We start from the raw sequence: 16,948 nt of genomic DNA, 5'->3' as shown, positions 1-16,948 counted from the left end.
CGTGTCACTATTGATGTGAATTACAAGGAGTCTTGATCTCGAGTCAAGCTGAGAACAGACATAATTTCATTCTTGTAACGAACGTGAGTACACCACAAAATAAGACAAGCATTATTTCATTCTCGTAACGAAAGTGAGTGCACTACAAAACCAGACAAGCAGAGGGGGAGCCAGAATTTGAACTAAGGGGATTTAAAATCTGAAGAAAAACTTACCGAAGGGGATTAAACATTATGTATTAATAGTATATTTTTTAATTGAAGAGGGTTCAAATGAATCTCCTATTACTAGGCTGATTCCGCCTCAGCAGACAAATATTATTTCATTCTCGTAACGAAAGTGAGTGCACCACAAAATCATACAAACATTATTTCATTCTCATAATCAAATTAAGTGCACCACAAATTCACAAAACTAGACAAACATTATTTTTTTTTTTGGGGAAAAGGGTCAAATTTATCCCTCTATTTTAAAAAAATTAGCTAAATATACTCTTCGTCATACTTTGTAGTCAAATTTACCCTCGGTGTCATACTTTGGAGCCAAATTTACCCCTCTACTTTAGAAATTGGCTAAATATACCATTCATCCTACTTTGGGGTCAAATTTATCCTTGATATCATACTTTGAAGTCAAATTTACCCTCGTTGTTAAGAAACTTTTCATATGAACACTTTTTAAATAGAAAAGCTCAAATGAACGTTAAATACCCCATTTTTTAAAAATAAAATACACCTTAATCTAATCCGTCTGATCTGACTCGAGCCACAAAAAAGACATAAATAATAAATATACCCCCTTCAGTTCTGTTGGCCAATTTTTTAACGAGATTAAGCCACTAGATATTTATCAGGCATAGCTCATGAAAAATTGATTTGCATTAGTGCAAACACAAAGAAATATATTCCTTTCTCAGTTTGTTGATCTGCATCAGTGCAGAGCTTATGAAAAATGACACTTCACAAACTAATGCAATAGATTAGACCCATTGGATATTTCTCTGAATGATTGAGTTAAGAGGTCTCCTTATGTGTCAATCGAACATCTCTTCATTCATATATATTTATATGCAATTTAGATTTATACAAATTTTTATCATGTCATTTACTCAAAGAATTTATTCACTGGTTTTAGAATTTTGATGCACATGGAATTGCATACCAAAATTTAAAATTTGAACGTAATCGAACAAGATCAAAGTTTGTAATAGACGTTTTCTCTAGTTTCATGCTTCTCCATTATCCCATTTCGTTTTACGTTTTGTTCATTCGTAAACTACCTATCAGTGTTGCACGTTGAAAGAGAAGTATTTTTGTTCGTTGAAAAAATTCGACCAACAGAACTAAGGGAGGGGTATATTTGTTTGTATATTTTTTATGGGTCAGATCGGCCGAGTTAGATTAAGATGTGATTTATTTTTAAAAAATTGAAGAATTTAACGTTGATTTGGGCTTTTCTCTTAAAGAAAGGTTAAAAGTGAAAAGTTTCTTAACCATGAGGGTAAAAATGGCCCCAAAGTATGAAATCGACGGTAAATTTGGCCTCAAAGTATGACGAAGGGTATATTTAACCAATTTTTCAAAGTAGAGGGGTAAATTTGACGCCAAAGTATGACAGCGGGGGTAAATTGAACCCCAAAGTATGACGAAGGGTATATTTAATTAATTTTTTAAAGTAGAGGGGCAAATTTGACCTTTTTCCCTTTTTTTTTAACAAGACAAACATTACTGGGAAAATGCTCTATTACAATTTTGAATTATACGTGAAAAGACTGAGACACACCCGGATTTTAGGAGGATCCTATTACCCCTGAACTAATTAAAATCACATTTTTGATAATTTTAGTGCCTATGTGGCACACACATGTGCCTACATGGACCCTTCAGTGTGTTGTGCCACGTAGACACTAAGGTTATCAAAAATAAGGTTTTAATTAGTCCAGGAGTAATAGGACCCTCCTAAAATTCGGGTATGTTTCAACCTTTTTGTATATAGTTCAAGGTGAAAATGGAGCATTTTCTCAACATTATTTAATATCTATCTTTTAAAAAAATTGGTTCCATTATTGACACCACGATATTTTTTTCTATTGATTTATTTATTGTTGGACAAATTGCATTTTTTTTCTATGGAAATAGTGTTTGACACGTTGCATACTATTGAAATAATGATGACAAATATCAATAATTGTACTAGCTATTGGGGAGACACTAACCATTTTCTTTTTTTTTTTTAAAAAAAAACAATATGCTAGAAATTCTTTTCTTTTTAAAAAAATGGGGTCGGGGGTGGGGGGGTTTATAATATAAAATTCTTACTTTGTTTTGAATGACATAATGCTAATCCATATTCAAGGTCAAGGAAGCATCGATTTTTAATCTCATTATGATTTGATCGTTCGAAAGAGAAATTAATTCGATCAGAATAGTGGAATGGAAAACTGTAAAAGAATGAAATACTCCTTTCTTTTCGAATCATCCCGCAAAGACAGACGCTCAAAAAGATTCTCGAGATTTTCAATCGCTTGGGAAGAATAGTACGAGAAGGGAGCGAGACCAAGACGATCCACTAGTACTTCCCACGTGTCAAGTTGAATATGAATAAATGAATGCAGACTCAACAAGAGATATCGCTTTTGAGTTGAGGTCGTTGACAACGCAGAACAAACTAATCCGCGACTAGCAAGTTTTTCGAAAGCGGCATCGATGAAAATGTGTCATGCAGTATCACCCTAACAAAAACTGTCAAAGTACGTTCAGTCAATCGTCACTCGATATGTCATATCAAAGTCCACTATTAAGGTTATCATATACTTATTGAATTTATATAAACATCGAATGCAGATAAATTTCTATCCTCTGAAAATACCAGTCAAACTTTCACTTAAACTATAAATAACTTTTGAGATAATACCCAATTACCCCTGAACTATATCCAAAAAGGTTATGACACATCTCAATTTAAAGGGGGTCCTATTACCCCCTGAACTAATTAAAAATATAATTTTGACATCCTTAATGCCTACGTGGCACAACACACTGAAGTGTCCACGTAAGCACACGTAGGCACTAATGGAGTCAAAATTACACTTTTAATTAGTTCAGGGGGTAATAGGACCCCCTTTAAATTGGGGTTTGTCATAACCTTGGTATAGTTCAGGGGCTAATTGGGTATTTTCTCATAACTTTTTAAAAACATTAAACATTATGATTATAATACAAGTTAGTGAAGTTTCTTAATTATAATTACAAAAATAGATTAATGTTTCTTGCAAGAAATTAACTATAAAATAGTACATAGTGGGAGAGGAACATGGATAATTGATTGTAGAACAGGCAACTTCAATTCAGGCACTAATTGAGCACCAAAAATATATTTTATTTTATCATCGCCGCGTCTGAATTAACTTACGTATATCTCAATTAATTATATATATTAAAAAATTCAAAGTACCATGCTGTTATTATTTAATATTTATATAGCGAGTACTTGTCATTTCCTACCAAAATAAATATTGAATACCTTTGTTCACCAACTTAAATAGACGAGAAGAAGTATAATCGCATCAGAATCGACTTCTGACATAAAAATTTAATATTTAAGTTGTGCGTTTGAACTTTTCAAATTCAAATCGTAGAGCATGAAATTAGATTTGCAAAACCTAATAACTTTTGATTTTTCTAGCTTCAGACGTTCGGATAAAATTAAAGTTAGGCTTCTGACACAACCTAACTTGAGATTCAAACATCTGAAGAAGAAGTAAACAACAACAACAACAACAACAGCTTCGATCTAAAATTGACTTAGTGTCGTTTATACTGTTTTTTCAATTCAAATCATCGAGCCTGAAGTTAGATTTGCAAAACCTAATAACCTTTGACTTTTCTAGCGTCAGATGTTTAGATAAAAGTTAGGCTGCTGGGACAATGGGACAACCTAACTTTAGATTCAAACGTCTGAAGAAGAAGTAAACAACAACGATAACAGTTCGGTCTAAAATTGACATAGTGTCTTGTATATTGTTTTTCCAATTTAAATCTTCGAGCCTGAAGTTAGATATGTAAAACCTAATAATTTTGACTTTACTGGCTTCAGACGTTCGAATAAAAATTACGCTTTTGACACAACCTAACTTCATATCCAAATGTCCGAAGAAGAAGTAAACAACAACAATAACAATTTCGGTCTAAAATTGACTTAGTGTCGTGTATACTGTTTTTTAATTCGGTATTTAATGCACATTAATCAGATTAATTCAAATTTACGCAGTTGACTTGGATTTGCTTTCACTTAATCATAAATCAATTAATTAATAAGCATTACTAAATTTATTTACTAAAAATAATGAATCAAAGCAGACTAGGTTGCTTTTAAGTACAAAAATCATAGGTTGATGTTTCTTGCAAGTAATTAAAAAAACTTTAATAAAGAAAGAGACATTAGTACTTATCCTAATTAATCAAAGTTTGACAAAAATGAAACATCATTTTTTCTATCGGTATTGAAATTCTGACTAATTCAAATTTATACTATTTAAAATGAAAAAAGTACACTACATATCCTATCATAAGCTTTATCGATCTCCGTGGTTTTTTCTCATCTGATGTTTGATATCAACTTTAAATCTTGATTAATTTGGGTTTTTTCTACTTTAGAACGGAGTAAAACGACGATAGAGGCTGAACATAAAATTTAAAATTACAAATATATTTAGTTAATTTTTCCGCTTAGATATATAGAATCTATGCAAAAGCTACTGAATTTTTATGAGCGATCAAATCTTATACACTAGCTCCGCCTATGTAAAGCGGTATTTATCAAAAATTATTTTATTATTATGACTCGAACCCAAAATTTCTAATTGAAAATGACTTTATGATACATTAAAATGTCATGTCTCTATCATATATAGTTTTTAAATATTTGATTACTATAATAATACATCAATGTGATTTAACTTTAAAAATATCATACTTAGTGTAATTCTTTTCATTTTAAAGAAGGAAAATGAAAGAATTTAATGTCAAAGAGAAATAGTCTCTTGCAGAAATACAGAATAAAGTTACGTAGAATAATTTTTTGTAGTGCGTATTTTTTTTTTAAAATTCACGCATTATGAGAACTTCAGTATACGAACATAGCAAGTTAGTCGGGATGTTGAATTAAAAGTGACAAACAGGTTTGTCAATTAAGTGGGGGTCCTTCGAGTTTTAAAAATTAGGTAAAAGTGACAAAAAAATTTCAGTTTTTTTTTTTAGACAAGCACCCAACACCCCCCTCGAACTCTGGCCAAAGATGCTACGACACACTCAACTTTACAGGGATCTTATTACCCTTGAACTTAATTTTAGTTCATTTTTGACATCCTTTTGTGCCGACGTGATACCTTTATTTCATAAAATAGGGCTCACGTCAAAGGTGTCACGTTAGCTAAAAATGTTGACAAAAGGTCAGCACAAATCTAGTTTGAGAGGGTAATAGGACCCCTGTGAAGTTGGAGTTCGTCATAGCAAATTTAATCATAGTTCGGGGGTACTAGAAGTTCCACTCTCTTTATTTTTTTTTTAAAAACATTTTCGCTCCAACAATTATAAATGTTGTCTCAATAACTATAAAAATTGTTCGATAACTTTGATAATTATTGGGATAATTAATACAGTTATCGAATAATTTTGATAATTATTGGGATAACTAATGTAGTTGTCGAATAACTATTTCTAATTGTTTAAGCGACTTTACTTTTTTACCTTAATAATACTGTAAGACGTATTTATCAATCTTTATTTAATTGAAGACGTGAGATGTAAGTAATGTCTTTATCTAATTCAAAGTTGGTTGGCTGTCAAGTTTAAATTAATATACGTAATGTCTCCATCTAATATTTAAAAGAATGACTTTATTATTTTTAAATGGCAAAATCATCTTCTGGATTTCTGTACTATGTTGATTTTGTAAGTTGGACACTTTTATTTACATGTATCCCTGAACCCATTAAAAAATAATATTTTGCACCCTTTGACCGTTGACCTTGCCTATGTGGCAATGAAATGATGACTAGGACAAGGAGAGTGTAGTCCTCGGGTAGGAGTGCGAGTGGGGGTCAATTTTTGATCAATTTTATTTTAAAATAATTAAAAAAAATAAAAATAATATTAAAATAAAAAATAATTAAAAAAGATCTTTTTTTTCCCTCCCCACCCCACCACTGCCCGTCCCCACCCCTACCTCTCACCCAGCCCCATCCCAACCCACCCCCACCCCAGCCTCTTCGAGCCCCTCCACACCACCCCAACACCCGTCCAACCCTTCCCTACCCAACCCCAGCTCGTACCCACTCCCCACACCTCACCCAGCCCCATCCTACCCTACCCCCAACCCTTTCCAATCCCATCCTACCCTACCCCAGCCCCTTCTAGCCCTGTCCCCACCCTCCACACCCCACCAGCCCCATCCAGCCCCTCTCAACCCCCACCCCTAGCCCCCACACCCCTCCCACGCCCATCCCCCTCCCCCTCCACCCCACACCCCATCAGTCCCACCCAGTCCCTCCCCACCCCACCCCCAGCCCCCACATCCCTCCCAGCCCCTTCCATCCCCAACACCCCACCCCAACACTCTTCCAGCCCCCCCACACCACCATCTTCACTTTTTATTTTTTATTTTAATTTTTCCTCAATTCAATTCTTTTTATTTTTTTTGAATTAAAATTTAAATTTGAAATTTTTTTATTTTTTTGGGATTAAAATTTAAATTAGAATTGAAAGCGAGTGATAGTGAATATTAAAAAAAATTAGTGAATTTCTCTTGAAAAAATTAAACTTTTTGTGAATTTGTTAAAGATATTCAAATTTAAAAATAAAAAATTTATTATGTTTGTATATATGAATTTATAGTTAAAAGTTTAAATTAGTTGGAGAAGAATTTTAATTATTTGGAATGGATTTGATGTTTAATTTGTGAGCAAAAATAAAAACGTGATTATTCAAATTTTTCTACAATTATAATTTTTTCTTATTTAATTAAATTAATTTTAATATTTAATTTGTTATTTAGAATTTTAAAAATGACTTGGAATTTGATGTAATACTTTTTATTTAATTATTTATTATTTATTTATTTTTTATTATTTTTTTAAATGACGTGGCTGATGACATGACAAACGTGGCAGCTGACGTGGGGAGAGTGTGTTACACTCACGAAAAAAGGGTTCAGAGATTCAGATGACAAACATGTAAATAGAAATATCCGACTTACAAAACCAACATAGTAAAAGGGTGCAGAAGAGCATTTTGCCTTTTTAAATTAATGTATTTGATTCTTTTTATATCGAGCGGTGTAATGGCAAGGTAAAATTTTTTCGTATTTTTAAATAAAAATTTCAAATTCGAGCGCTGAAAATAAAGTTTACAATATTTATTCAAGTTATTTTTTCTAAAAGATAAAACTAATAGATTTTTTTTTGTTATTATAAAATATTTATATATATACATACACACATTGCTATTTCAATAAGATTTTAATAGGAAAATAATTTTTTGAAAAGTTCAAAACCATATAAAATCGAACAATAGATTGAAATTAAAATTAAAGAGAGACTTAAAATAAAAACAATAGAAAAGAAGATATTTTGTTTCCTACTTATTAATGATTATTAATGAGACCCGATTTTGGTTGGACCATAAATAGTAGTAACTGTCAAACTATTAAAATTCCAACCGTTTTAAATAATTATATAAATCTCTAATTTTATGTAAAAGCTCAGATACATCACAGTAATATATTCGTATAAAATTAAGTAATATATTTGAAAGAATATGATACATCATATAAAATTAAGTGATATATTCATGTAAAATTATATAATGCATATATTCGTGTAGATTAATTCATGCATATATGATTGAAGTTCAGACAAAATTAGTTAGAGATAATCATTCAGCATCCCGTCGAACTATGACCAAAATTGCTACGACACACTTCAATTTTACGGGGATTCTATTACATTTTGAACTAAATTTTAGTGTATTTTTGTCATTCTTTTTGCTGATGTGGCATTTTTATTACATATAATAGGATCTACGTCAAAGGTATCATGTCAGCTAAAAGGTCGATAAAAAGATGCCACGTCAGCTAAAAATGATGACAAAAATACGCTAAAATTTAATTCAAAATGTAATAAAACCTCCGTAAAATTAAAGTATATTGTAGAAAATTCGATCATAATTCAAGAGGGGATACTAGATGCTTTACTTAATTAGTTATATATGATTACTATAAAGAGAAAATGTTTTATTTCTACCTTGAGCATACGCGAAAAGGCTGAGACACACCTGAATTTTAGGAGGGTCCTATTACCCCTGGATTAATTAAAATCATATTTTTGACAACCTTAGTGTCTACGTGGTACAACACACTGAAGGGGCCACGTAGGCACTAAGATTGTCAAAATACTATTTTAATTAGTTTAGGGATAATAAAACTCTCTTAAAGTTCGAATGTGTCTCAGCCTTTCGCGTATGGTTCAAAGTGAAAATAGAGCATTCTCTCTGCTATAAATAAATAAATAAATAAAAAAATTGACCAAATAATAAAGTAGTATATATTATAAGAGGGGACAAGTGAAGTGCAAGGAAACTTATAAAGTCTTTTTCACTCAATTTCTTCTCACTTTCATATGTTTATAACTCTTTCTCCCATTTTGGATAAAATAAATCTATTTCACTAGATTTTGTAAGCCAAAAGAAGAAGTTTAATAGTACAAATAATAACTCCATGGAAGAAGCTCAACAAAAACTCTTGGATATCCCAAGTTAGTATATATTTATTTGTTTTATCTTAGTTTTGAGATTTTAATTTTCTTCTTCCTCTTCTTGAGTCTTTTTTTTTTTTTTAATTTGGTTTCATGTTTTATTATGACTTTGTTTACTGTCTTTTGTCTTGAATCGAGGGTTTATCGAAAATAAACTCTCTACTTTTTTGGAGGTAGTGATATGAACTGCGTATCAGACCTTACTACGTGGAAAAACACGAGATTTTTTGTTGTTGTTGTTGTTGTTGTTGAATTTATTTTGTTTTTAGTGAGTTGTGGACCTTGTAGTGGATGGATAATTTTCATTTTGTTAGAGACTTTGAGTTTGAGATTCGAGTCCTTGATATGGAAAAAATTTTGTTAGGGAGCGTTTTGAGGTTTCTTTACTTTAATTAGAGGATTCAGGTTTGAGCCTTCGTTATGAAAAAAATTCTGTTAGGAAACGTTTGAGGTTCCTTCACTTATTTAAAGGATTCAGGTTTGAACCTTCGTTATGAAAAATTTTTTGTTAGGAAGCGTTTGAGGTTTCTTTACTTTAATTAGAGGATTCAGGTTTGAGCCTTCGTTATGAAAAAAATTCTGTTAGAAAGCGTTTGAGGTTCCTTTACTTTAATTAGACGATTCAGGTTTGAGTCTTCGTTATGAAAAAAATTCCGTTAGAAAGCGCTTGACGAGGTTCCGCAACTTAAATTAGAGGATTCAGGTTCGAGCCTTGAGCCTTCGTTATGAAGAAAATTATGTTACGAAGCATTTGAGGTTCTTTCACTTAATTAGAATATTCAGGTTTAACCCTTAGTTATGGAAAAAATTCTATTAGGAGCACTTGAGGTTTTCTACTTTTAATTTAGAATCCGAGCCCTCGTTATGAAAAAATTATTTTTTTGTTCATGAAAAATTTATTTTTCTTAGAAGATAATATTTTTCATAATATTTCAATCGATAAAATATGAGAAAACAAAAAAAATCATTATATACCTTTGACAACATAAACTCAATTGAGTTTAAGTACAATTAAAATTTAAAATTATTGGAGTGACAACTATTTTTAGTATAAAAAAATGATTTGACAATTAATTCTCTTTGGTTTGTCGTTTTATAAAATTATAAAAAAAAATTAAGATTCCTTATATAGTTCACCTTATTTGACATCAAATAAATAAAGATTTTTTTAAATAGAATTTTTAATTCTCAATATGTGTTGATAATTGTATGGCTAGAAGAACACGTCATTGATGATAAATTGAAAAAAAAAAGTTAAAAGTTATTCAAACGATTATTTTTTAGAAATATACTAAAATAAGATCTAGTCATTTTTAATTAGACGTAAGAATAAAAAAAATTGTGTTAGAGCGGGTTAATATATGCGAAATGTTCCTTTTTAAATGATTATTTAGTTTCTATTTTAAAAATTTTGCAATATAATCCTTAGGATTTGTGATTGATAAAATATTAGATTGTCATCTAGCACGTTTAAAATTTTAGATCGTGAAATATAATATTTTTTCACTAGATTTTTAATTTGCTACAAAAAAAAAAAAGAAAGAAGAAAATTTAGTTCTAAAAGGTCCATAAATTATATATATGTAATAAAAACAATTATTCTTTATAGATGTAAGGTAGTAATTGGTGGGCTTTTATTTGCTTCCAAGTAAGCTTTTCTTCTTTTGTCATTATATTATAAGCTTTTTATGTGGCAATGAAAATTGTGACCTTTCGCTATTTAGTAGAGCCAAATTTTGTGAAAGTTACAAAAAAAAAAAAAAAAGGAAGACAATAATTGAAAAAAAAAATGCAATCATAATTCATTATAATATAGAGGTAACCATTCAGTAACCTTCGAACTATGGACAAAGTTGCTGCGATATATTTCAATTTCATAGATGTCCTATTATTTCATTGAACTTAATTTTAACGTATTTTTGTCACATTTTTATGCTGATGTGACACCTTTATTACATAAAATAGAGTCCATGCCAAAGGTGCTACATCGGCTAAAAAATTTGACAAAAGGTATCACGTCGGTTAAAAAAGATGACAAATTACGCTAAAATTTAGTTCGGGGAAGGGGATAATAGGGCCCCGTGAAATTGGAGTGTGTCGTGGCACATTTAATCATAGTTCAGGGAGGCACTAAATGCTTTACTCCTATAATATATGATAATAAGTCGAGTGTCTATCAACAACAATCTCTCTATCTTTCAAGATAGAGGTAAGATTAGTACAAACTCTGTTCTTTCCAGACTCTATTTGTGAGATTACACATTTACACATAATACGTTATCGTTATATATATGTGTGTGTGTGCGCCCGCGCGCGCGTGTACACACACAACAATAAAATACCTAATGTAGTTTCATAAGTAAGTTTATCGGAAACGGTATTTCTATTTCCTATGAGGTAATAATATGGATTGCGTATATTTTGCCCCACCCCATCCTCCAGATCCCACTTTGTGAAATTATACTGTATATGTTGTTATCGTCAGGGACGTCTCAAGCGAATCCGTAGCCTAAGACCAAAATCAAATGGAGGCCTTAAGCTTTTAAGAAAAATTAATTATGTTTATAATCGTTTTTTTCTAATAATTATTTTTTAATTAATAATATAATCAATGCATTAGTTTTTTGAGACATACTAGATATATCAAACTCCTTCTAAATTTTTTTTATATAAAATTTTTATTTTATTTATAAATAGAATTTAATATTTCTTAAAAAAATTTGTAATCTGTTATTACTAAAATAAAAAAAATGAGGCCCCCAAATTTGGTGGCCTAAGGCGACCGTCTTTTTTTTAAAAAAGATAGAGCCGCCCCTGGTTATCGTGATTTCACAAATAAGATTTTTTTTTTAAAAATAAAGTATATGTAAATGTCAACTTTATTTTATGAATCGAGAGACTATTTCGATATACCCAAACTTTATACTAAAGTAAAGAAGACAATAATATAAAACAAATTATAGTGGGGAGTAGGTGTAGTGGATAGTGTGGGTTGTTATATATGGTTCATGCTTTTTTACATTTGTTTAATTCAACCAATAAAAGTGAAAAGTCTTTTTCCAATTTCACATGCCAATTCTTAAATCACCTCGCTTTCAAGGCAGAATATTTAATTTGACAATAAATGTCTAAGTTTTTAAAAATTAATTAAAATCTTGTTTTGAAAAAGAATGTTTGTTTAAGTAGGGTATTCTTTTAGTTACATGTAATATTTCTTTTCCAATTTTTTTTTTAATCAAAAATTTCAAAGAAGACACTTGATTCCGAAAAAAATCAAAGGGGACAAAACGCCTGGGCTCAGCGACTAACAAGTCGCCTGGGGCACAGCGACTTGCATGGTCACTATTCACTGTTCTGCATGTGAGCAAGAAATGTAGTGTTTCTTGCTCACATGCAGAACAGTGAATAGTGATCATGCAAGTCGTTGTGAGCTAGGCGACTTGTAAGTCGCTGGACCCCTGGCGACTTGTAAGTCGTTGGACCTAGCATTTTGTCCCCTTTAATTTCTTTCGGAATCAAGTGTTTCCTTTGAAATTTTTGGTTAAAAAAAGAGCCCTTTTAGCTCTAGCCTCTTATAAATAATTTGTCACTAACATATGGAATATGTATCACACTAATTATATAAAAGTTATTTACATTATCAGTATATGCAAGTTAAATTCTTAAGTCGCTATGCTCGCAAGTAGGGTTTGATAAATTCCTTAAACTAATGGAATATATAATTTAAACTCGGTTTTTTATATGACGATGCCATGCTTTATTAAGCATTGTTTACACCTACTTGTTCAATACTATACTTCGATTTTGTCCTTCTAAAACAAACATCGGCTCTAACAATTTCATCGCTGTCTACTAAAACGACCGGAAATGTTCCCAAAAAAGTAGGCATATGACGTACAAAAAGTTCACGCCCTTCTTTATCTCTAAAGATAAGGTGTCATCCCCGTTATCCATTGAACCTGCTCTGAATAATCCTCCTTTTGCCGAATTATTGCTGATGTAATTATAAAAAGCTAATTTTTTCGAAATTTTAGACCAGACTTCTGATAAACTTTGTAGTTGTGGAAGCTATTTTGTTGTTGGAATCCTTATTAATTTTTTTCTTTTTTTTTTTGACAGATGAAGAAATATTTGAGAAAGAAAATCATAACATTGAATCAAGTGGATCAACTCATTGTACCACCAAGCATAAATGGTGGTACCAAGTTGCCATTTTTACCCTTTTAACCCTAATTGGAGAAGTAATAACATCACTATTGGTTAGTATTTATTTTACCAAAGGTGGTAAAAGTATATGGTTAATTTCATTTGTTCAAAATTTAGGGTTTCCAACTCTTCTTCCTTTTCTATTTTATGCTTCACTTAATAATAGTAATAATAATAATAATAATAGTAATAGCCAAATTGAGGTAATTAAAGATAATCAAGAACCTCATATTTGCATAATCTTTTTAGTTTATGTTGTTCTAGGTGTTTTGCTTGGTGGGGTTAGTGTTTTTGACTCGATCGGTTTAAAGTACCTTCAGGTCTCGACTTACTCTCTCATCAACACCAGTCAACTAGGGTTTACAGTTGTCTTCAGTTTCTCTTTCTTCCTCGATGGACGTAAGCTCATCACCCCGAGTATAGTAAACTCTGTGGTTCTCGTAACAGTCGCCTCAGTTATTCTGGTGCTTCATAACAATGAGTCGGGGGAGAAGTCTGGTGGGAAATTCCTCCTAGGGTTTTTTTCTGCGGTCGGTGGGTCCACCACCTATTCCTTAGTGCTTTCTCTAACCGAATTTTCGTATCGAAAAATATTAAAGGGTAGGAAATTTATAGATATTATAGAGATGTCAATTTATCAAACCCTAGTTGCAAGTATAGTGATTCTACTAGGTCTTTTTATAAGTGGAGATTGGAAGAATTTAATTATGGAAATGGAAAAATACCAATTAGGGAAAGTTTATTATGCAGTAATCTTGCTTTTTATAGCCATTTCATGTCAATTAAATGTTGTGGCTTCAATTTGGCTAGTTTTTAAAGTTAATCCCCTTTTGTCCAATGTTTTAAACAATTTAGGGGCTTTAATTACTCCAATTTTTGGTGTGATTTTTCTTAATGATAAGATTAAAGGTTTGAAATTGGTGGTTATGTTTTTAGCCATTTGGGGATTTGCTTCACAAATTTATCAGCAATATCTCAATTATATGGAGGAAAATGAAGAAATAGAACAAAATTCTAGAGATATTTGTGAAGTTTCTCATAATTGAAGAATTTTTATATTTTTTTGGCCTTGTTATTCTATTGTAAATTAATATTTTTTTTTTCAACTTTTCAAGAGGTGTACATATAATGTGGTCACTTATGTAATATGTAAATGTGGTCACTTATGTAACTATTCAAAGTTGAAATATAAAGTTCTTATTGGGCCTTCAATTTGATATTGGATAAAGTACAATGCCTTGTTATATATATATATGTGTGTGTTGAATCTTTTCGAAGATTGGAATCACAACGATAAAGGGCTGGATCTAAGTTGATCGTGACAGCTAGATCACTTTGCGTCTTACAATAATACTTTTCCTTACGTCATAAAATGTCTCTGAGTCTCTTCAACGTAGTTTTATTTTATAAAATTGTTTAACGTTGCTAAGACTTGCAATCAACAATGTGAACAAGCTCACATAGCCATTTACGTGTCCATAATAAAAGAAAATTCAATTTGCACTACTTATATAAATTTGCTTTTACCCCTTTTGTACGTCATAACTTTTCAGCGACCATATATAATCAACGAATGATATATATATACCAGCTAAAAAAGTAAGCAGTAAATCCGATCGGCTATTTATAATTGTAAAAGAAAAATAAAATAATTAAATAGTGTCAGCACAAGATGCATGCAATATCCATATACAAGTAGTACATATATATATGACAAAATATACATAGCTTAAAGGAACAAAACCTAGGGAATTACAAAATATATATTGCAACATAGGTAGCTCTATGTAATCCAAGAGTTTGATGTTCAAATAATTGTTTTATTATTGTTGGGACAATCAATTTATTATATTATAATATAACCATTGATCAAGCAGTAAATACTCCTTCATCCTTATTAGAGATTTCGGGCTCAAATTTTATGCATGCGACTGCCTTTGGTACGGGATTTCCAATCACGAATCTGAAGTAGTCATGCCTCAAAATAGTTTCCGCAAACTGAACAAGAATTTTTTTTTTTCTAATTATAACATATGCAGAGAGTTTCAGAGTCTTGAAAGTCAATCATATATATATATAGGGAAAAAGGTTCGAAATATACCTAAATTCTAACGAAAATTATTGTAACACGTCTCAACTTTGTGGCGGTCCTATGAACCCCCTAGATCATTTATTACTGTATTTTTGTGGCATATATTTGCTTAGCTGGACCACTTCAGACCCTTACACGCTCAGTGTGCATGTATTCAGACACAGTAGTCCAGGTGAGCAAATACATGCCACAAAAATACGTTAAAAAATAATCTAGGGGGTTCACAGGACCGTCGCAAAGTTGAAGCGTGTTGCAACAATTTTTGTCAGAATTTAGGTATATTTCAAACCTTTTTCTCTATATATAGATTCCAAAATGAAATGAAATGAGAAAATCAAAGAGGCTTTTGAATTTTTCTCTCTTTTCTTCTTCTTTAATACATCTTAATTTTGTTTTTAATTATAATGTCAAATGCACAAAACTTTGTACAATACAAATGGTGGATCCACATATCAATATATTCAATTTTTGTTCTAAGTGGTCAAGCAATTGGTACACTCTTAGGTAAACTCTATTTTAATAAAGGTGGAAATAACATATGGTTAGCTTCATTATTACAAAATATTGGTTTCCCAATTCTCATCCCTTTTCTTTTACTATCATCAACCAATAATAACAACAATAATTTCGATAACCGTGTTGTTCGAGTCAGCTTTCATGCACCTGAACTGAATCGACGAAATACCCGACCAGCTTTCTTGGTTCTTGTGCCTCTTTATGTATCACTTGGTTTGTTTTTAGGTGGAAATTGTATGCTTTACTCTATAGGTCAATTTTATCTTCCTGCTACAACTTATACACTTTTATGTACTAGTCAATTGGGATTCAATGCTTTTTTTTCATTCTTTTTGAACAAACAAAAAATCAATTATTTCATATTAAACTCTTTAGTGCTTCTCACTATATCCTCTTCATTACTTTTGTTCCAAAAAAATGAATATGATGACACAAATAATACCAACAAGATCACCAAGAGGAAGTACATAATTGGTTTTGTATGTACACTTGCTGCATCTGCTGGCTATGGACTCATGCTATCGCTTACGCGGCTAGCGTTTGAGAAGATATTTAAGACGGAGAGCCTGCGATTGGTTGTAGAGATCGCGATGTACGAGTCGTTGGTGGCGTCCATCGGGAACGCGGTGGCGGTTTTTGCAAGTGGAGGGTGGAGGGATTTGGAGCAAGAGATGAATGAGTTTGAACTTGGGAAGAAATCATATGTGTTGAATTTGGTTGGGACAGCAATATGTTGGCAAGTATTCACAGTTGGTTCAAATGGATTGATTTTCATGGTGTCTTCATTGTTCTGTAATGTGATTAGTATAGTTGGTGTGCCAATGGCACCTGTTTTGTGTGTTGTGTTTCTTCATGAGAAGGTGAGTGGTGTGAAGGTGGTGTCTGTGGTGTTGGCTATGTGGGGTTTCTTGTCATATATGTATCAGCATTACCAGGCCGAGAAACGGAATGGTTCGATGTACGAAGTATCCCGATTTCAGACAGGATCACATGAAGGACCGGAAGCATCCCCAGGGAGTGTGACGTAGACAGCTTGCCTTGAAGCATGTATGAACAATTGATTCCAGACCTAGAAGCAAGGGGCACATACTTAGGGGGGTGCACAAAGTATCCCGTGTTCAGGCAGGGTCACATCATGAAGGACCGCATCCCGAGGGAGTCTGACGTAGACAGCTTACCTTGAGGCAAGTATCAACACTTGATTCCATACCTAGAAGCAAGGGCCACATACTTAGGGGGCGTGCACAAAGTATCCTGCGATCAGGCAGGGTCACATGAAGGACCGCATCCTGAGGGAGTGTGACGTAGACAGCTTACCTTGAGGC

The 16,948-nt window shown here is 32.0% G+C and overlaps 2 protein-coding genes across 2 annotated transcripts; both read left to right on the top strand.

Annotated features, from left to right (window-relative positions):
* The first annotated feature begins 8,622 nt into the window (after positions 1 to 8,622).
* On the top strand, positions 8,623 to 14,227 carry LOC107868433 (probable purine permease 6). The gene is made up of 2 exons (XM_016715119.2): positions 8,623 to 8,809; positions 12,929 to 14,227. The coding sequence occupies exons 1-2, from the start codon at positions 8,773 to 8,775 to the stop codon at positions 14,059 to 14,061; spliced, it is 1,170 nt and encodes a 389-aa protein (XP_016570605.2). The 5' UTR covers positions 8,623 to 8,772; the 3' UTR covers positions 14,062 to 14,227.
* A 148-nt stretch (positions 14,228 to 14,375) lies between these two features.
* On the top strand, positions 14,376 to 16,942 carry LOC107869356 (probable purine permease 10). The gene has a single exon (XM_047410515.1). It carries the CDS (start codon positions 15,512 to 15,514, stop codon positions 16,649 to 16,651), a length of 1,140 nt encoding a protein of 379 aa, XP_047266471.1. The 5' UTR covers positions 14,376 to 15,511; the 3' UTR covers positions 16,652 to 16,942.
* The last annotated feature ends 6 nt before the right edge of the window (positions 16,943 to 16,948 follow it).

This window comes from Capsicum annuum, chromosome 4 (assembly GCF_002878395.1).
Source record: "Capsicum annuum cultivar UCD-10X-F1 chromosome 4, UCD10Xv1.1, whole genome shotgun sequence".
Classification (NCBI taxonomy): Eukaryota; Viridiplantae; Streptophyta; class Magnoliopsida; order Solanales; family Solanaceae; genus Capsicum; species Capsicum annuum.
This window is presented reverse-complemented; position numbering and strand designations above follow the sequence as displayed.

Bases quoted from the DNA above. Each gene is read 5' to 3' on its own strand.
- LOC107868433 (XM_016715119.2), top strand. From the start codon at position 8,773: ATGGAAGAAGCTCAACAAAAACTCTTGGATATCCCAA. The intron at 8,810-12,928 runs GTTAGTATATAT...TTTTTTTGACAG, and splicing joins AAAACTCTTGGATATCCCAA to ATGAAGAAATATTTGAGAAA.
- LOC107869356 (XM_047410515.1), top strand. From the start codon at position 15,512: ATGTCAAATGCACAAAACTTTGTACAATACAAATGGTGGATCCACATA.